The sequence below is a fragment of the Alternaria conjuncta genome (assembly GCF_024043145.1).
Source record: "Alternaria conjuncta strain BMP 0040 chromosome Unknown scaffold_1, whole genome shotgun sequence".
In the NCBI taxonomy this organism is placed as follows: domain Eukaryota; kingdom Fungi; phylum Ascomycota; class Dothideomycetes; order Pleosporales; family Pleosporaceae; genus Alternaria; species Alternaria conjuncta.
Genome location: NW_026250090.1, coordinates 3,080,838 through 3,102,128, shown reverse-complemented (window position 1 = coordinate 3,102,128; position 21,291 = coordinate 3,080,838). Strand labels below are relative to the sequence as shown.

The window sequence follows — 21,291 nt, the reverse complement described above, 5'->3', positions numbered from 1 at the left end:
GACAGTGATCATGATGACCATGGGGCGGGAATATGTCCGTGAGTACGCAACGGTGCGGGAATGCATTCCCGGTAATGGGTAGCAGGATGGTTTGAAGATCATTAATTCATTATCATTACTATGTGCTTCTGTGTAGAGAAGCGTTTAAGCCCACTCAGTATGGTCGCGCGACGCTATACTCTTGTTGTCGGCTGTCACACTGACATGTGTGGTCTTCATGATCGCTCCCTCGGAGCCTTTTCGCTCATGGCTCGCCTCATCTGGCAGTATGCCGAGCTCACTGTCGTCGTCCGTCTCGTGCTTTGGCCTTGACGACTTCCCGCTGACCTGAGGCCCTGACACCTGGAGCGCATAGCTTTGTCTTGATCCCTTGCCTGATCCTCCTGTGAGACTGGTTGGAAGCACTTTGCGGAGACCGTTCTCGAATGTTTTGCGTAGCGGCGGCAGCGAGGCTGTGAAAGCGCCAACGAAAACTTCAGCGATGGCGAAAACGCTTAGGTTGACGGACGAGTAGGTTGGATCTGGCGATTCGTTCAAAGACTTCATCTCGTAGAGTTTCAGTGCGGATATAGTGGTTGTGCTTGAAAGTGTTAGTGACGAAATCGGGGTGTCAAGAGGGCTACCTACATGAGACCGCAGAGGAACACTGCGCGGACGCCCCAGATGGTTCGCTTGGGAAGTTGCACCCTCGCAATGTAGATGAGCGGGGCCATGGTGTAGAGCAGATCAGTCGCTATGTTGACTGCAGCACCCGAGTATCCGGAGATGACACGCGGCTTCGCGTCCCAGCAAGACCCAGGTTTCATTCCGGAGACGTCCCAATGCTTGGTGTATGGCGTGCACTCGCCGAACAGAATGACGGTAGGGAAGACGACGTTGACGCCGATATGGATCACAACGGAAAGCCATATGATAATCCGGAAGGTTCGCGAAAAGTCCAGCATGAAGATGTAGGCGCAGACACTCAGCTTGATCAAAGCCATACCGTATAGGTTAAGCAGCTGACCCAGCCAGAGCATGTAGAGGTACGTCTCCATGTTTTGAGGTGTCAATATCGGGTCCCAGACGTGCCTGCCGCCTCCAACTTCAGCCATCTTGTAACAGCATGCTGCGCCTGCGACAGCTATAACCTGAAGCTGATTAGCAAATGCTTGGAACTCTTATTTGATCGCCACTTACTTGTCCCGTCCATAGCAGATGGTCGGTTAGTAGGAAGTAATTCCTGTTCTTCCAGTTTATGCCCAAGCGGAGTAGAACGAATATCGAGCTGAAGATGATCAAGGTGATGATGGGTATCTTGAGCGCATTGGAGCGGTCGTCCAAAGGAAGTCCCTCCGGTGTTGTGGGTACACCCATTGCGAATGGGAGAATGTAAAGAGGATGAGACACGGAAAGATAAAGATGCCCAATGAAATTGGCTGACCGGAGACCTCTCCTCGAAATGAGCTTCTGCTGATCACCTGAAATGCTATGCAGGCTGATGCAGCAACGGGCCGGGTGGACGTGCTGTTATAATTGCTCTGTTAACGTTCTGCAGATAGCCAGACATAAACGGCGGAGTGGCCGACCGATGTCAAACTCAGCCAATCCCGTAAGACGCAACGAAGCATGCAGGAGGCGGTTAAACCCTATTCTTACGACTGTGCGCCGAGGACTAGCGCACATCATCGTGGCAGGTCGTTAGTCAGGATGCGTTCATGCTCGGACATCGTGGTCCAGATCTCCACTGATCAGCTTGAAGGAGGCAGCCGAGCCGCAAGGCTCTGCAGATCAAACATATCTCCTCTTCCTCTTGCGCAAGCCCTGAAAGAACCAGAAGCGCACGGTCGGGAGACCTTCCACAGCCACTCCCAATTTGTCTTCTGGAAACACACCCGACCAAACTCTTGCATGCTGCTAACCCACAGCCCCGAGATTAGGTTCATCGTGAGTTATGAGCGGAGCCAGCAAGCACGACATCTGTCACTCGGTTAGCCGTCGTGGCATGGGCTAAAAGGTTATGATGCGCGCCGTTGCACGAAGGTTTAGCTCAGGCGGGCGCAGATGCCAGGCCATTAGGCTTGAAACGGCCTTGTCGATTAGTATGGCTGAGCCACGGAGGCGGAGTGAGCACGCAGCGAGAATATCGAGTGTCCATCAGTTCGAGCGCATCGGATACCGCTTGCACTCTTCAACGCGAGCAGCCGACGCGAAGTCTCTGTGACGATGTCATATTCAGTGAACGGGCCGAACGGGCGCGACAGAACCGGCCTGTTGCTCGCTCTTCGCTACCGCAATAATTCTAGTACAACGTGGGTGCCCGCAGCAGGAAAGATTGACAAGCGACGGTTGCTGAGCTCGTGAAGTTAGTGATGCCGCCAGGTTTCTGTCTTTGTGTAGCTAGTGTCAGACAGGAGCGCGCCATTCCCGATTGAGCCATCTCCGGCCGCCACCGATAATCTAGACGACTGCAAAACCTAAACACTCGTACGCCAAAGCATAACAATCGACCTAATGACGACCCGCAGCAGCGCGACAGCAGGATGAGGACGATGGAGATTTTCACCAGTACGGCTCTTGCAACATGACAGCCGTGGCCCCTGCATTCCCGCGGTTGTACCAGGGGCCGCCGCTTCGCCATCACCACACCGTCGGTCTCGCCCTTTGAACTATCGACTACTATGTGGTTCGCAGGACAAAGCGCTGCACCATCCAGGGTAAAACCTCCTCATCAGCTCGCGTGGCGCACGTCATACGACGATGCACGTGGTTGTTACGGCGGGAGCTGATAGTCGACGCCACGTTAGCTGTACTTGCCAGATATCGATGACTGCAGCTCTAGGCTTGTCGATAGCCGGGCAGATTGACAGGATCATTAGGCTTACCGTTTCTAGTCGACTACGGTTATACTTTTCAGCAAGGTTTGCGGATCTCTACGTTGTTCCCGTGCAGAATCGATCCAAGAACCCGGGCAACATGCTTCATTGAGCAATGCAGAGTCTGGTACCTTTGAGCGCCAGTTACTCCACGAGAAAAAGTCGTTACGCAACGCCCAGCGGGTAGTATAGAACTGCCATGGCATGCCGAAGCTCGTTTATTCGCAAGCGAAACACTTCAGTAGCTTCGCGTACTCAGGGGTGGCCCGTCCGTCAGCTATCTGACAAACGGATCAGTGCTGGTATAAACCTTCGACGATCCGTAATCTTAGCTCTGGACGCACCACTCACCCTTGCGCCATTCGTCTGGTGCTCATACACTCTTTCTGTTGATAATTTCTAATATGGCTCTTCTTCTTGGGGGCATTTTCTACCTCGCTTCTTTCGTGCCGCGTGTGTTGGACCCGTCCTCTCCGGGTAGCAGCAGCGGCGAGCCAGATGTTGGAGGGCAATCGTTCGACTACATCATCGTTGGTGGCGGGTTGACAGGCCTGACAGTTGCCAACCGCCTCAGCGAAGATTCAAGCCGTGAGTAACCACATTCGGCGTTGACACATAGACCTAACATCTTCAGGTACTGTTCTCGTGATCGAAAATGGGTATGTCGTCGACGATGTGACCACTCAAGTACCTAGCTTTGCCAACAGTGTCAACGCCAATCTCATGTACGACATCACGTCTGCATATGACACAAACACAGGCGGTACTCATCCTGTCTGGGTGGGTAACGTTGTTGGTGGTGGATCTGTAGTCAACGGCATGGCCTTTGACCGAGCATCTGCCGCCGACTACAATGCGTGGGAGCAACTTGGTAACGCCGGCTGGAACTTCAACAGCCTCTTATACTACTTCAAGAAGTCGACCACATTCACGCCACCAACATCGAACAACGTGAAGAGCTTTGGCACTACGTATGACGCATCGTACTATGGCACCAACGGGCCGATACAAGCATCGTTCCCAAACTTCGAGTACGAAGACACAAAGACCATCTGGGCAGCATACAAGCAATCAGGCGTGCCTTTGCCCAGAGAGCATGCTTCAGGGAGGGCAGTGGGTGCTTTCTGGATACCTACAGCTCTGCGACCAAAGACTCAGACACGATCTCATGCGAAGAACGAGTACTACGACCCTGTCAAGACCCGCAGCAACCTTGTACTCGTCACCGGAAAGACTGTCAATGAGGTCCTCTTCGACAAGGGCGTTTTCACTGGATACACAGCCAATGGTGTCCAATTCAAATCGCGGACGGATGGCTCGGTCAAGCAAGTCTATGCAGAGCGAGAGGTCATCATGGCTGCGGGCTCAATCTTCACACCACAGATTCTTCAGCTCAGCGGCATTGGACCAAGCAGCGTGCTTAAAGCTGCAGGTATTAACGTGAAGAAGAACATGCCTGCTGTTGGCGCCAACATGCAAGACCACCCCAACGCCAACATGGTGTTCGACCTCAAGAACCTGGCATTTCCCAACATCTACAGCGGCGCAGACCCCACTTATAACGCTACAGTATGGTCAGAGTACGACACCAGCAGGAGCGGTCCCCTCACGCAAGCCCACGGCAGCAGCCTAGCCTTCCTCAGTCTGCAGACAGTCTGCGACAACTGGAACCAGATTGTGCAGACTGTCAAGTCACAGAACGTCCGTAGCTACCTTCCATCGGTATACGACGACTCCTCTCTGCTACGCGGCTTCACCAAGCAACGCGACATCATCGCTGGTCTCCATAGTAGTGCCGACGCCGCTGTTGGCGAGTTCCCCATGGTACCCTTCGGTCTCGCCATCAGCTCCCTGCAACGCCCCCTCTCTCGCGGCACCGTCACCATCAACCCAAGCAACAAATACGGCAACCCCGTTGTCCAGTTCAACGCCCTCCAAAACCCTGTCGATCGCCAGATAATCGCTGGAATGGTCCGATGGACGCGCAAGCACTGGGCAAACCCTGAGCTCAAGAAGTTCTCTCCAGTCGAGCTCACGCCTGGAACTCAGGCACAGACCGACGATGAGATCATCAATGACCTGGTTCAACAAAAGGCTCTCCAGGCTTCCTTTGCACACATGTCTGGTAGCTGCGCAATGATGCCGGAGTCGCTCGGCGGGTGCGTGGGTAGCGACCTGACTGTGCATGGTGTGAAGGGCCTCAGCATCGTAGACGCGAGTATTATCCCGTTGATCCCCGCGACACACTTGCAGGCGACCATGTACGCTGTCGCAGAGAAGGGAGCAGATTTGATCAAAGCCCGTAACGCTTTCGACATTCTCAATCCTTTTGGCCTTCCTACTTTCAGAAGTTTCTTTCGTTGGTAGAAGTAGACTGTAGTGCAGAATAGAACCACACACTTTCCTTGATGCCATCAAATTTACCTATATGACCATCGCGCCTGTGATGTTACATGACCGCCTTTCTCGTCTACGTCACCTGTGGTTGTTCTAGTCCCCTGCATCTGATCGTCAACACGACCGAACTAGCTATGAACTGATAGTTCCCTCCAGAAGCGCATGCGCCAGAGATTCTTCAACTAGACTCTAGTGCTTCGTGTGCACGGTCACCCCCGCACAGTTCGTTCGCTGCAATCAGGCTAAAGACGGGAAGGGTGATCAGGCACGAAGCGGTAGATCTTGAACCGCATGCTTGGAAACAGTGAAATGACATGCATGACCCAACAAGAAAAGCTGCGAGAACAATCACAATTATACGTACGCACTCAACGGTGCCGGAATCCCAAGACCACGTCCGCAGTACCAATCTGACAGCCCCAACTCCCTTTCGCATTCAACCCCATTTAGCCGTCGCACTACCTAGCCCGCAAAGCCCGTAGCGACTTTCGGCACAGCGTAGCCCTTCCAGACCTCGAAGTTCGCGCTCTTAGCTCCGCTTAGGTCAAATACCGCTTGCCCCTGCGCCGTATGCTTTGATACACTAGAAGCGGGATTCGTCTTTTGGACCGGCGCTGTCGGATTGAATGCGAACCCGAGACTTGGTGCTGGGTCAGTGGGCTTGAACGTTGTGCCGTCGGTCTGAATGCACTTGGAACAGAGGAATGTGTAGGTCCAGTGCGTGCTGTTGACGTATGTGCCGTTTGCTATTGTAGTTTGTGTGAAGGCGCCGGTTGCGACGGCTGGAGAGGCGTATTGCCTGTTGGCTGTTAGCATGGCCTTGTTGGTTCAGTCGTTCAGCTTGAACGAACGCAGTCTTCCTAAAGCTGCCCACTACAGTTTGAGTGTTTGGCCAAGCGACGATCAAGAGCTTGTTGAGCATCCCACCTCCGAGAGAAACACCGCTCCACCCCGTGCCTTTACCCCCGATCGTCGCGATGAAGTCAGTGTTTCCAGTGGCGTTGGCTGGAAGTGCAAGACCGAAGAACATGCCGCTACTGTGCTGGAGGTTATTGAATGTAATGCCTGATTTGGTATCGGTGTACGGGGATGGTGTTTGTGCAGCCGCAAGTGTTGCGAGAACGCCGAGGACGAGACTAGAACACTTCATCTTCTCGTTCGGGAAGGTATGCGAAGAGTACGTTTCTGAGGATTGATGCCAGTCGAGGGCTTTCGCGCATGTCTTTAACGACCTTTTTCCTGTAAGTCTGCTCCTTCGAGGACGCTCGATACCGATTTCATCTCCACTCCGGATATAGTGCAGCTTTGCAGGAATCTAAAACACATGGAGTCAATGTCTATCCCGCGTTCGAAGCATATACGCGAAGTGCTGGGCTCGTTGCGATACATCCGACTGGGTTCTGGATAGATGACAGTCGGTAATACGTGGTAAAGGGTTGGTGGAGAGCTGACGGATCCCCAAGGCTGCGAAATGAGACAGGTGCGAAATGTTGAGGACGATGAGTGCAGCATATATAGGCTGTTGAGTGTCGAATACGTGTGCTGCGATTCGCCTGGTCTTGGAGATTACCGAGCGATCTGGACATGGCTGTAGTATCGGTATGCATCAAGCCAGTAGGGATGCATCTCAACCAGCGAAGAACAACACTACCGAGATGATCAACTCATCGAGGTACCCGGCTTGAGGTCTTCCTATGTGATCGAGCGTTCGTGCCGTCACGTCACCTTTGCTTCCTCGACTCATCAGAACGGGCTGGAATAGACGCAGTAGTAGTAGTAGCTTCCTCGACTCATGCGCCCGTAAACGATTGACGACATTATCATCGATTATCGCAAGCTCTTCGTAGGCATCATTACGATTCGGTCGCGCAAGAGCGATCACGAGGATATCGAATGGCAAAACAACGGAACTGACCTTGTTAATCATCACCCAGGTAGCTCGGCGTCTGACCTCACGAGTGCGGGCAGACCATTCGATTTGGTATATCGCTTTCATCGATGGAGAATAGCTGAAGATGATGTCGTGGTGCCGCAGAAGCTGTCGTTGCTGTGACTATCGCGTAGTATATGCCTCTAGACTACGAGGATGCGACGCCGTCGTCGACGAGGCAATGGGCAATCGCGTGCTGGCGCGATTTTCAAACTAGCCATAGCATGGGCCCAAATATTGGTTTGCTCGGTTGGGTACTCTTCCCGCAGATGATGATGATGATGACGGAAGGAATTCTGGGGGCTGGGAACCTTGGAACGCTTTTGGCCCCCACACCACCCATTTATGCATGCTTAGTCAGCGTCGCCAAAGAATCCCGAGGTCTCTCGGACGAACTTCTGGCCTCAGACATCCAACGTCTAGGCACCGTGCTGCAAGCCACATCAACGCCTACTCGCTGGTCATCGTTGAAAGCTCTTATTGTCGGGCTGTATCCTTGATCACGCGACGTTTAACGATGGCCTGGACAAGGAAGGTTCTCTTGCGCCGCATTCTTTCTCCACTCGCATCTCAGCCTTACCACTGATGAGACCCGCTAAGGCTTCTGTTGCCACATCGTCGCATTTGTGCACTCTACAAGATCATGGCCGCACCGGAGCGGACGACTCAGAGTATACTTAAGAAGACCTTTGTTGATCCTTTTCGGCTGCAAAAGCTGCGGCGCAAGTCCTCCGCACCCACTACCGCGCCCGGTAGTCCGCCGGCAACACCCGACCAGGATGACCCATTGGCAGCCTTACCCTTACTCCAGTATGGCTCTCTAGACCCAAATAAGAAGAGCGTCAGGCTTTTGGAAATACTGCTCGCACCTGAACATGAGCCCATCCAGGCAACACTATCGGTCTGCGACCTGGACGATAAGCCTACCTTCATCGCACTATCTTACATGTGGGACAAGGCTGGCGAGAAGAAGTACATCGACATCCAAGGATCGAAGTTCGCCGTGGGAGAGAGCTTGTGGAACTTCATTAAGCAATACCGCAGGAAGCAGTACCTTCGACAGTGTTGCGAGAAGGATCCGGGCAAGGCGATACCCCTCTGGATTGACGCCATCGCCATCGACCAGAGCAACATACCGGAGCGCAATCATCAAGTGTCGCTCATGCGCGATGTATACACTGGAGCGCAATCTGTCATAGTGTGGCTCGGACTTCCCCAGGGATACGAGGAGTTGGCCTTCATGCTTGCGCGGCATCCTGACCTTCTCAGAGTTGAAGAGTTTCACAATGCTCTGGCGAATGTCCTCAACAAGCCGTATTGGAGTCGGGTGTGGGTGGTTCAGGAGTTCGTGCTGGCACAGTCGGTCGACATTTGGTGTGGTGACCTCAGTGTGGGTGCTGCGACAGTCGAAGGCATCTGGCGCAATGGCCTTGCGTCCACACCAGTCGCATCCCCAACGAGCGTCATCTATACAAGTCGCGGCTATCTGCTGTTCAAGTACCGGAAAGACTTCAAACGCACGAAGCAATACCGGAGGGAGATGCTCGGTCGCCGCAACAGCAAGACCCTGAAGTCGACATTTCGCTTGCGCGATCTCTTACAAGCCTTTGCGTTGTCGGAGAGCTCTGTAGTGTACGACAGAGTCTATGGGTTTCTGGGAGTTGCATCAACTGGTCGTGGAGAGAGGATTGTGCCTGACTACAACAAAGCACCCGTCGAGCTGCTCGTTGATGTGCTTCGCAATCAATGCCATGAAGATCCCAAGAGAGGAGATTCGGACGATTATCGTTTCCTGACGTTCCTCATGCAAGCGCTAGGTATCTCGCGTGAGACCCTCGCACAGCATATCCTAAAGCTGTGTCCAGATCTGCAGCCACACCTCTACATTGTGGCTGCTACGCCCTGCATGACCGCCTCGGTCTCGTTCATCAGTACGATTACTGAAGTTGGGAATTTCGTTGATCATGACGAAGCCTTCCAACCAGGCACGTGGAGAGCGACCTGGACGCGATCAAACATGCATCCAAGATCCTTTTCGACCCAAGACATCCAGGACCTCGGCGACTACATCACCAATGGAGACACGCAAACGCTGCTCAGCTTTGCCGACCCTCATGTGCCATACGGAAACCCCGGCCCAACTGAAAAAGTACGGCAAGCGATGATTGAAGCGTCCGCGGATTTGGTGATCGATGGTCTTTCGCGCGCGGTTGTCGAGCAAGGGCATGGCGCCAGCGCCAGTCCACAGCTTGGCGACAATGGAAGCAAAGTCATCCGTAACATCATCTCCCGGAGCATGACGGAGGACGCGGCGGCACTATACCTGGCCGCTAGAAGTAAACTGGCCCGGCGAAACACCGACCAACGACACGCACGATACACGTCCTTCGTAGGCACCAACGGTATTACTGGATTTGCTTGCGGAGGAGGCCCAGGGTTGTACGAGATAGGATCAGGTGACCGCATCTGCATGTTCTCTGGCGTTACGGACGTAAACAACGCGTTCATCCTCAGTCTCGACGCCAGCGGAAGATGGCTGATATCTGGCTTTGCGGTCATATTGTTGCCGGAGTTGCGCACACCTTCAGTATTGCGCAAAGGCACTGGGGCTACGCCGAGGAGTACTGACGGCACGAGTGCGTCGAGCAAGCAGCAGCCACCGCTCAGCGATGTGAGGATGTGCTTCCACTGCCATTTAAGCGACCTGCTTGAGCTACAGCGCTGCCAGCTATTGAGCAGCGTTCAGATGAGCTTCTTACTGGACCAGACCTTGAGAAGTGAGGCGGAGGGGACGGTTCACGGATGTAGAAAAGGTACTGAAGCTCACGCTGTACTGGAATTCGGACTGTAGCAGTATTTTTGAGACTGAGATACTGATACTACAAACAAAGTGTACTACCGCGGTTTAGCCGCTATCTTTTGTACCCCTGAGAACCTTCCAATGTTTTCATCTATGGTTGCAGTTGCGTAATCTTCTGCATAGATATTGTTTGTGCGGTTATCTACGCTCTGCAGTATGCTTCGACACTATCATTAGTCGGCCCAGACACAGTAGACGATGCGAGCTTACTGATAACGTGTCTTTGGAAACGCTCGATCCAAGCATTTCGATTTGAGGGTCCACTTCCATGTGTCGCAGAATGGTACTTCTGATACGCGAAAAAGAGCTGAGCTGAAGCGATGAGGATCGAGATCGTGCCGTAGACGATACTGACGATGGTGTTCGTGTCTACGCCGCCGACACGGGTGATGGGGTCTGCGCTGATGCAATGCATGGGTGGATACGAGAAGAATGAACTGCGAATTTCTGTCGGAAGGATAAAACACATTTTGGTCTGGACAAGAGCAGTTCTTCAACACGTTTTATAAGTGGCTTGACCGCAAGAATGGCGAGGCATCGCAGCGATGCTTCACATGTTGTCTATCGGCTAGGCAGCAAAGAGGATTGCATTCCACTTCTTTCTACACCGGACAGCAATCCTCTACGTTACTCATACTGCCTCGTATGATCGTCGCATGTAACTGCATCCTCGGAAGCGGCCGATTAGGATGTTGCGACATGCCGTTCAGTAATACAAGGCACGATGTACGGCCTGGTCAGAAGTTTTTCCAATCGGAAAAGAGCACGCGAGATATTTCGCTTTGCATGCCAATTCATAATAATGCTGCATGAAAATGTTGAGCATGGAAGATCCTTGTGGCCATACCGATCAACCACAATGCAGCCCGCGGTGCGACACTGGCCGCATTGTCGACGAAAACAAGCGCAGCTGGTGATTCTTGGATTGTGCCAACAACTTGTGTGGCAGCGCTTCCGCGGTAGACAGAGCCGGCTAAACAGGCATTAGACGCCGACCGCCAGGGCAGAGCCCTATATCGTTTTGTCAAATTCGACACAAAATTGCATGCGAATCATGTAAAACAGGATGCGACGCCTCAACCCGCATTTTCGGGGTGGCGCTTCCGTCCACAGCAGCGCCGTTAAGCATACCTAGGTACCGCGTTTTTTGGAGTCGGACACAGCAGTTCATATCCGGCCAAAACACCGAAGCACAACATCGACCCTCGACTAAACATTGCGCGTTTTTTTTTTTTCACAGAAGTCCTGGACATGAACAAACCTTCGTTTTTTTCAGTGGCCTCGGAAGTTTCGCACTAACGCAGTATAACTGACCTGTTCTCGATGCTGCCCAGATGTGCCCCGCTGCCCCACGACCCCGCACTAGTCAACGCGCCTAGTCGTCACACACACATGGGCAGTGTGGCGTCTTTTCATCTCAACGCTGCGACAGCGGACATCGCCCTATCCGTTCAGGATACCCAGGTAACATTGTTGTTACCCTGCTTCAGTCCCGTTACCCGGTTTGGTTGACAGGCTTAGGATTGAGGCGGGCGTGAGATTGAGCGTGGACGTGATATCCGGCGGCTCTCTTGCACGAACATTGGAGCTGCATGAAATGCTTGAGGGGATTTGCAAATCTCCAAAAGTTTTTCTATCAAAAGATGTTCTACTGGAAAATTATAACTGCACGTGGATTCTGATGTTTCTTGTGCCCACCCGGGCGTGCAGGGCTACTCGACAAGAAACAACGGAACGAAACACGAACTCCAGGTTAAGAAGCGCATTACTAGCGCAAATCGCAGCAGAACTTATTGCAAACATTAGAATACATTTGAGAACGCTTCCGCGTCTTTAATTCTACGAAGAGTCATTGGCAACGGCAGCAACGAGAATTATTCCTGGTACCACAGCGCAACGCGAGATGTACTGTCTTACTGTTTTGCGGTACTGTTCGATGGCAGGCTAAGAATCGAGTTGCCATGCGAGAGGTACGACAGTGTCATCTGCTGTGCGAGGCCAAGTGCCACCATGAAACCTATTATTACAAGAAAGGCATCATCCTTACAAGCCCTTCGACTTACTCTCAGAGACTCTCCTGTCTAGCCTCCAGGAGTCGCCAACATCCACCAGCGCCGAAGTATATAACTACACGCAGGCCTCTCGGCTATCAATATTTCCCGCGACACCAATATATGACCACTACCCTATAGTGTTGCCCAATCGTTGGTATTCATCAGCCATGGCATCGCAAACGATCGGTGGCGCTCCGTCCGCTCTCCAGCGAGAGATGATGCATGCGATGCTTTCTGCCAGGGCAAGTGGCCTGGGCAGCCACACACGTATCATAGCAGGAGTCCAGGCTGTCAACACGCATGACATATACAATACCCGGTACGAAAACGATTATGCCGCTTCTGATGATGCGAATCGCTCTATTCACGGACTATTGCGGCACTACGAAAGCCTCTCCTCGCAAGACGTGCAGCGGTTGCGAACAATCGCGATGAATGCTACTACAACCATCTCGCGCTGGCTCGATGAGCTAGGTAAGCGAAGCTGTTCATCACCCTCCAGCAGAACTGACATTGAGAAGTTATTGCGGGCCAAGCGGAATTATCCGGCACTGCTATGAGCACGCCAATCAGCCGTAGCAGTTCGATTGTGGCTTCACCAAACCATGATAAGTACACCATACAACGAGGTGTTTTCGAACGGGAATGTGTTAACTGCACTTCTGGCCACAAAAGTGAGACGACACTGCGCAATCATCTTATTAGAGAGCACTCAACAGATCTCGGCTGGGGTAGTCCTTTCCCTACCTGCCCTGATCGGCGCTGCGGGGTTTCATTCTCCGACATCAACTCCGCTGCCGGTCACATTCTCGCCCAGCATACGAACCCACCGAGCCACCCGTCATCGGGACGTACTGTCAGAGGCCGAGCTCTTTCATCTGTCTCGACTCCTGCATCGAGCCCAGCCTCACTTTTCGGCGGGCAGAACAATCATAGAGAACGGGCCTACCAGAACAGCGATCAAGGTCTCTATGCGGGCGGAGCCTCCTCACATCTCGCTTGGCCCTACGGGAACCAGGGTCCACAACATCAGCCTGCTTGGAATCAGGCCGCCAATCAGCAGCTCACCTATCGCCAGCCCATCAATTCGCAGCACGGGATGCAAGCACTCATGCCGGAGCCCTTCAACACTAGAAACCCGCATCCTCTTGCTCCGGCTGACGCAGCTGCTCAAATTCAAGCTCCAGACTATTACAACCACTATCATCTGTATCATCCGGTCTGACCACGCGGAACACGTACCTTTCGTTTGTCGTCTCTGGTTATTGCCAACACAAGCAACGGGCATGAGTAAGACATGCCTGCTGAGGAAGGGAGGTATGAGTCACAAGTTGTGCATTTGCGTTTGCGTATTGGCCGGGCGGCTATCTTAACGTGTATACGATACTTGCTTAGTCGCAATCGATTTTTGGTCCTTTGTCTGTCACAGGCGGAAATCAGGCCACGTGTCGAGCCGTTGAGGCCGGCGGGCGCATCTGACTGCCGCAGCGGCGTTGCCGTAATAGATTGGGTGGGCCCCGGCACATTTTCGCCTCATTGATTCTTCTTCGCGTTTGCTCTCACCATTAAGATAACTAGACAACACCCGACTCCGTCCCTTTCAAGTTACTTCTCTCGAGCCATTCTGTAGTTGCAATCCTAGCTAGATAGCTTGTCTACGGACGATGAGAGAGCGGCTCATTTGCGGCATTCTAGACCAGGTACACACGGCGCCGTTCAAAGGTACACGGCCTACATCGGTGACGATCGGTCAGTACTTCTGTTTGCAGTGAGAGACGCATGAAACGCAGGAGATACGACCTGAGCGCGCAGCTGACAACCCATTGGCTGAGTTGTTAGCCGGTTACCAGTCCAATATACGGCAGGCTGACGGAACATCGGCTGCGCGTCGGAACATCGGTTAAAGCGTGGGTTCAAGCAAGAGCAGGGCGGCTGTGACGACGAGCTGTTGTCACGCGGGCTGTTCTGTGCCTCAAAAGACCTGCCATGCAATTATGCTGTGAGCGATCGCGTAGGCCTCTCATGCGGATGGTATCCACACGAAAATGGTCCTTTCGCTTCCTAGCGTATCATGTATGCGGCGTGCGCCAGGCTCTCCCTCGCTGAGTAGCGGCTACCACATGATCCTAGGGTTGTCTTACAGCAGGCCGCATCGGCCAACGAGAACCTGCCACTTGTATTATGCGAATCCTTCAAAGCCGTCTTCGGAGATGAAGGCGAGAGGCCTTGCCGTCAGACAGGACTGCATCCATGCCACTTGGCGCCCAACAAGCCGGAAATGAAGCTAGACCGCGGAATGCAGCTGGAGGATCTTTGCATTGTTAGTCGGTTATCGGCATGTCTTCTAAAGTGTTGTTTGGCTGCGAACGTGATGCGTAACAGGGCTCGAGTCAGTGGGCGGGCGCTAAGAGCCTATCGCGACGAGTCTTCCGAGCGAAATGCCCCCACTCTACCTGTACGGCTGCGACTTGGCTGCACCTACCCCAACGCGTCAACCCGAGAGGTCTAAGTGGATGACAATCTGATGGTGATGATGTGCACCCGTACATAGATGCCAGAATCGCGATTGGTCAATGATCCCCGTTCCGGGTCCACGAAAGCTTCCACGAAGAGTAACAAGCCGGGGTTGATTACCTAGGCATACATTTAGCTGTCGCCGACACCAGAGATACTTGACCCTGCTAAAGAAGTATTGAAAGCAATGGCACCGCATCAAGTCGCATACGTTTTCGCTTTCCCAAGGACATCGTGCCGCTAACGCGGTCTAAACATCCGGAATAAGCTGATAGTGCGCTGCCGCAACACGACGCTCCTCAACCATAAGATAGCTCGTTTGTAACCAAAGAAGATTATGTATAAAGTCGCAGCTTAGAGCAAAGCCTACCTCTACGTAATTAAAGCTCTAAATCCATTCGTGCGATAGGCAAACTACCTAGGTAGATGATACCTTGAGCAGGTTAGGTGAAATGCTCAATTTTCGAGTTCTAGTCGGTGCCAGAGCCTGACGTTCGCCTCGCATGTCTTTTTGTCATGCTAGAAATGTCTCATGAAGCCGTTTGACATATGACGACAGATGCAGCCTTATGCCCTGGGATATAGGGCCCCGTTCTCGGCACTGTCGTGGTTAAAGCTAGGCCCATTGAATTGACCGTGCCGCGTGCTGTTTGGATACATTTGTAATTATCCTAACTTATTCCTTTTACTTATCTACTAGCGCAGCTGAACTAGCGATGTGTGGATTATACTGTGCAAATATGGTGTGGTAGCTTCTTATCATTCTACGCTGCGAAGAGCTGTATGCCATGTAGTCAAAAGGACCCTGCTTAGCGGCAGTGGAAGGCCACAGTGACGGCCGCATTGTGTAACTGCCCAGGTGTCCTGCATATACTTGGCCCCTCACTAGTTCGCAGCACTAGGACGCGGCAGATTTACCATGACGCTCTCGCACTGCAGAATTTTGACTATTTTGTGTAGGTAGGAAGGCAGTGAGGCTTCTCGCAGACCCACCAGAATGATGAACGCAGTCGTAGCGAATAGGTATGCGCGATACCTCGTTATGTCACTTATGGCGTCCACGGGTGTTCTCGGCGCACAAGTCAAAGCAGAACGCTTGAGAACAACTGTTACAAGCGCCTGCGAATCTTCTATCTTGTATAGGTGGCTACTTAGCAGAGCCCATCGTAAGAACTCTGCAGGCAGAGAAAAGAATAAATCTAATTCCGCAATGTTTCCATAAGGATGATCATCTGTGAGTTGTGCAACGCGTACAACGTGAATCTGACATGACAAGGGGAGGTCCACGCATGGACCAGCCGGTCAACCCGGACTCAGGCTGAACTGCTGCATGTGCAGGGCGGACTTTGTGTAACTGCAGTGCCACACTCAACAGCAAGCTGACAGGCTACCTGGTCGTGAGGCTCAACTCTTCTGATGATGCCGCCCAATAACAGCGTTGACGACTTGATAATCGAATGCTAAACAACCTGGACACCTGCGCTCGACGTATCCGCTCAGTAATAGCAGTAGTCCCGGCATGCGATTTGCTCCAAGCTTGGGTGAAGAAAGTGACCCATGCAGCAACTCTAGGCACTCATAGAGTACACGCAGAGATTCGGGCTGTAATGATCTACTGCGAGTTGCGATATTGACGCTCCCAAAAGATAGTCCCCTCAGATGTGAGCGACGGTATCAGATGATTCTGAAAGTTTGCACCGGTAACGCGTGAACAAAGGAAGACACTACATCATCGCTATCACTTCCGCTTGACTCGTCTTCGCTGTCGACATGATCGGCCTCAACCCTTTCTGCACCAAGGAGAGGTCTAGTTGCAGAAAAGTAGACAGCTCCTTTGTGAGCTGTGTTCTTACCATTCATCCTTTCGTCATCTTCGCCATCCTCGTCGTCTTTGGCGGCTTCGGCACCTTCCTCGCTGCTTTCTTCGTCGTTGCTTTCCTCGTCGCTACTTTCCTCAGAAGAAGGATATTCGTACTCACCGGGATCTGGGTAGATACGGACAAACCCAACCCGTTCGAAGGCATCATTTTCGACTGCTCTCAGAACCATCCCGCCAAAATGCTGCCCCACACGCGCAGAGTCGCCGAGTTCTTCGCATAGGAACAAGATGGTCAAGTCATGCTCGGACCCTATGGGAGGATTAACAGCTTGCCAATCGAAGTCTCTGGAGACAGTGCATCGGATATCCAAGATCAAGGGGACGTCTGTATCTTGCAAGAGTTTGGCTGCAACATTCTCCCCTAAGATTGGATGCACTGATTTGGGAAGGCTGCAGGCGGGTCCTCGTAGCGTGATACTAGCATCTTTGACTTTTCCCATGTGAGGCATTCCTATGGATGTAAAGGTCACGTCCAGTACTTGCGCAACCTGCTGAAAGGGTCCTTCCCTGATGTAATGATGTACCTTTCCAAATGCAGAGGCCCAAGACCATGTCGGTATGTTATATGTAGAACGAGGTCGAGCATACAAGTTGATGGTCCACCAGAGTAGATCTGGGATGAGTGTGTTCTTCCACATCCCTGCAATGTAGGTATCGTGTGGCCGGATCTGCATAACGCGCAGGACTATAGCAGCAATAGCTGGCAGGCGGTCACTCTCATATGTAAGCTGCAATCCTGAATATTCAGTCACAATGCTATTCCAGTCTGAGAGACTTTTCTTTTGACCAGTGTTCCATCTTGAGTAAGACCACCCGTCTTGTGACTGGAACGAAGAGTTGCATGCCCAGAAGATCTGATGTTCACCGAAATGAACCACGCGTGGCGATAGCTGTTGCTCTTGAAATACCCAAGCTCTGCGCAGGAGTGGCCAATTATCTTGATCTCGGGTTACTGGACGCCCATCGGCGAACCCCGGCAGGGCTTCTCGTACCTGGAAATCGTGATTCTCCAAAGCTCTGGCTTTGAAACGGTCTGAAACAGTCGAGTATATTCCTTTTTGGCTACTGTCTGACCAAGTAGCTGCGACAGTAATCCATGACGCTTCGTAGATATCGCCCATTGTCGCCGCCGCCTCCGCCCAGTCTTCCACATCATCCTGCTTGATACCTTCTGAAAGTTCAGTAATGCGCGATGAACCGTGAGAACGCTTACTTACATAGAGCATCAATCCATAGGAACCGAATACCTACACTGGTACAGATAGATACAGCATCTTGAAACGTTTTCGGTAGTTGATCCACTGCAACTCCGCCAGCAAGTTGCTGGTGAGTAGATTGTTCAAGCTTATATGACAGGCCCTGTGCACCCCAGCAGTGGCTGAGACATGCATACTTACCCTTCTTCCGTGTTTCCTCTCGAAGATAGATACGTGAATCTTCTATCTCGAGCACTCGTTTTGGCAGCGCCGTCTCCAAAGAGATTTGACATTCTGGGTGTGTTTCCGCGCACGCGACGAGCCACTGGTTTAACCTTCGAGATGTTTCGCTGGAAGAAGTGCAATCAGGAAGATGCGAATGTGGTCGGGAAACTGCTAGTGATTTCAGAGATAAACCCTCATTAGGACTAATAGTGTCTGATACCCACTCGTCAGTCTATGCTACAATGTTGGCGTAATATTGTGGCTAGTGGGCAGATCACTTACCCCTCGACCAGTCCAACCGCACTGACACCCCACACTCCAAGTACTGGCGTACATGCTCCTCCGCAGCATCGGTCGCCGTAACTGGCTCTTTTCTGGTACCTGCGCCTTCCTCTTTTGCTCTTTTACGGACCGGTTCAAGGAAGAACGCGATCCTCAGACAAGAGGAATCTATTGCATAGTTTCTACATGTGAATGCAACATCACAATCATCCAATGGCAGTCGGTCCTGTCTAAAAGTTGTGACAGCATCATGTATGAGCGCGCATCCCTTACAACCCGCGGCAGCACCCCTTGCTACATTGCTACTAGTGGTGCGCAAAGAGAAGTCCGCAGAGGCCGGGTCTTTGGGTGTTCGATTCGAGTAGAGGAAGTCGGCGAAGCCGCTGCAGGGCAGGCGTGTAATCACATTGCCTGTGGAGGTCGTCCAGTCGATTTTGTCCTCTTCTAGGTGAGCGTCGGTCGTGTCCATGAGGGTCGGTCTTCAAAGTCATCTAGTCCACGACCAGAGAATGCGCGAACGCCGAGAATACGGTTTATCGACGAGGGCAGGCTGCAGATACATCAGGCTGCCAAGCAGCGGGGTTCAGACTGCCGCTGAGACATAAAGTGGGTGGCTTACACAAGGCTGGTGGGACCAGCCAATGGACCATGCCCAGGTGCCATTCCCACTCTAAGTACGATGTCTCCAAAGAGCAACGCAAATGCATTAAAATGCGTTCATGCTGAGAAGACACAGGTCGACGCTAGATGGTGCTGGAATCATTTTTTACATTAGGTAAATGTTTCGCATACCGCAGCTGATTGACAACGCGTGATGCGACCCCGTCGCCTGGTAAATCGACCAACTCTGTTGCTTTACTCGAGCGTGGCAATAAACCCTCAAAATCCACTCTATATGCCGGTCAAAAGTTTCGCATGCAACAACAAAAGCAGTACGAGACCTCACACACCACGTTAATTCACCGGGGCCATCCGACACTGGATCTCCACGTCGCTGGCTCCGCTTGCTTCATCAGTGATTAGTCCAGGCCGGGCCATCGCCTTTCTTCAATGAACATCAGAAAACATACCTCGATGGTTGGCTTTGCAAAATTTTCGATATTCGAAGAAGAGATTTGCCGATGCGATGGCGATGGAGACTGCGCCGTAAGCGACGCCGGCAATGGTGTTCGCACTGACACCGCTGTCGGGGGTTGCGTGCGGGCAGCTCATGAAGAAAGATCAGAACACGGGGTTTTCCAGTTTTTGAAAATGAGAGAGGATGAGCTCACAACTTAAACAGAAACACAATGACTCTACGAAAGCGAGTCGAGGCTTGATTTATACCAGTATCATCTCAAAGAGCGTTGCAAGCAGGATTGATGATTATGGTGCCGGTGAGTGCACACGCTGGAACTTTGAAACTTTCGAGTTCTTCGGTTCAATCGCTCAAATATCAACCTGTTCTATTTTTAGGCTATGCATACGCGCTTGCGTGGCCTTGCCTTTCCCCTACATGATCTTGCATGATCACCACAGGCTAGGGGCCTGTGTTGCTTAGAGCGTTCGAATGGCCTCAGTGGGACTGACCGAGCAAGAACATATCGGATGCAAAAGACACATTTCCGGAAGGTGACACCCCATGAGTATTACGCCAATCTTTCCTGCGCCCTGAAACAGATGCGGTAATCTAGATGCGGATGCGCCCGACACGATCTCCAGACGGAAATGCGCGTTCAATCCCAGTTGGGTCAGGTCGCCATCGGAGCCGGTAAAGGGTGAGCCGGCAGGCACGTGGCAGGGTAAACTACGTTCCACTTTTTCTTTTTCGCGCGCTTTACCTTTCCGGGTCCTCAACAACGTTTGACAGCGACTTCAGCAAGCCTCTGACTGCACTTCTGTTCTCGTGCCTAGAGGCGCTACAGTCAAACGACCCTTGAATCTCAGACTCGACTTGAGCCGTCTATGCTTCGAGATCTGCGGCATCTACTATAATACACTACAATCAAGACATTAAGCCGTGCATTTCGTTGACTTTTACAGTGGTCGCTCTTAATCCAGCAATAATTTCGCATCAGTTCGCGCATGCTTTCCAAGGTTTTGTGCGCTATCGTCACAAATTCGCAAAGGTACATCAACTTTTCCGGAATGAAGCTAAGGCGAATGTTTGCCCAGGCCTGCCAGTCCTTGACAGCGGCAGTCGGCGTCTATTTCCCACAGTCTTAATGACGTATCCTCGGGTTGAGTAGCATGACGAAGCCAGTGATGTCTGTAGCCCCGTCAAACTGGCGGGGGATGCAACGATTATCATATCGCAACGCCCTCGCGCCCGTGAAAACGCCCATGGAAACGCCCATGGAAACGTCCGTCTCCGGCTGAACATTCCGATTCGCTCGCCTCCGGATTAGGGCTGCATCGTGTGATCTCACCAAATCTCATCGCTCGATATCCATGCTGGCGATATTACCTAGGTAGGCACTGTATCCGACATCCCCCGTCACGATGCTTACCTTATGAGCATTCCCGGAACTTGCTTCTTCGGGTATGCGCAAACGTACTAACCTTTGGAGAACGGGCGTGAAGTGAGGCTCTCAGAACTTACGTATTCTGGGCTAACGCTGAAGTCTGGTCAAACAAACTTATGGAACATGCAAGACATGATGTTCGTAACTCCGTTCGTGTTCTTCTAGCGAAAGGTCTACGACTATCAGGCGTGAATTTAGTCGGCTCTCCCGACTGAAGAAAAAGATCTTTATTACAATCCGCTTCACGTGTGCTGAACTCGAAGACTGCAAGTGATTTCTGTAAACGTACGACTTCGACAGATAGAGCCTCACCTGTGAGAAAACATGCCATCACCTGAAGGGTTCCGAATGTCATGGGTATCACTTCTTTCGCCTTTGCCCTTGACCTGAACCATAGGCAAAAGGCTTCTCAAGAATGAGACGATTGCGCCACAGCGAGGAAATCCTCCAGCGCGACGCCATTGGACGTTATGGCGTTTTTCTGTCCGCCGGCATGGCGATGATCTCCAAGCCAGAGGAAGGCATTAAGCTAGGGGCCGTCCAGCCAGGAGTCGTCCAGTCAGGTGCCGTACAGCTAGGCGCCGCCCAGCCAGGA

General features: G+C 52.2%; 4 protein-coding genes across 4 annotated transcripts; 2 read left to right on the top strand and 2 right to left on the bottom strand.

Annotated features, from left to right (window-relative positions):
- Positions 1 to 144: 144 nt before the first annotated feature.
- On the bottom strand, positions 145 to 1,356 carry J4E85_001069 (uncharacterized protein; the record flags this gene model as incomplete). The annotated part of the gene is made up of 3 exons (XM_051465357.1): positions 145 to 580; positions 628 to 1,130; positions 1,180 to 1,356. The coding sequence occupies 3 exons, from the start codon at positions 1,354 to 1,356 to the stop codon at positions 145 to 147; spliced, it is 1,116 nt and encodes a 371-aa protein (XP_051331878.1).
- A 1,903-nt stretch (positions 1,357 to 3,259) lies between these two features.
- J4E85_001068 (uncharacterized protein) lies at positions 3,260 to 5,222 on the top strand (the record flags this gene model as incomplete). Its single annotated transcript, XM_051465356.1, has 2 exons — positions 3,260 to 3,443; positions 3,490 to 5,222. The coding sequence occupies 2 exons, from the start codon at positions 3,260 to 3,262 to the stop codon at positions 5,220 to 5,222; spliced, it is 1,917 nt and encodes a 638-aa protein (XP_051331877.1).
- Positions 5,223 to 7,825: 2,603 nt separating this feature from the next.
- Positions 7,826 to 9,963, top strand: J4E85_001067 (uncharacterized protein; the record flags this gene model as incomplete). Its single annotated transcript, XM_051465355.1, has 2 exons — positions 7,826 to 9,818; positions 9,902 to 9,963. 2 exons carry the CDS (start codon positions 7,826 to 7,828, stop codon positions 9,961 to 9,963), a joined length of 2,055 nt encoding a protein of 684 aa, XP_051331876.1.
- Positions 9,964 to 16,284: 6,321 nt separating this feature from the next.
- J4E85_001066 (uncharacterized protein) lies at positions 16,285 to 16,659 on the bottom strand (the record flags this gene model as incomplete). Its single annotated transcript, XM_051465354.1, has 2 exons — positions 16,285 to 16,400; positions 16,464 to 16,659. 2 exons carry the CDS (start codon positions 16,657 to 16,659, stop codon positions 16,285 to 16,287), a joined length of 312 nt encoding a protein of 103 aa, XP_051331875.1.
- Positions 16,660 to 21,291: the final 4,632 nt, after the last annotated feature.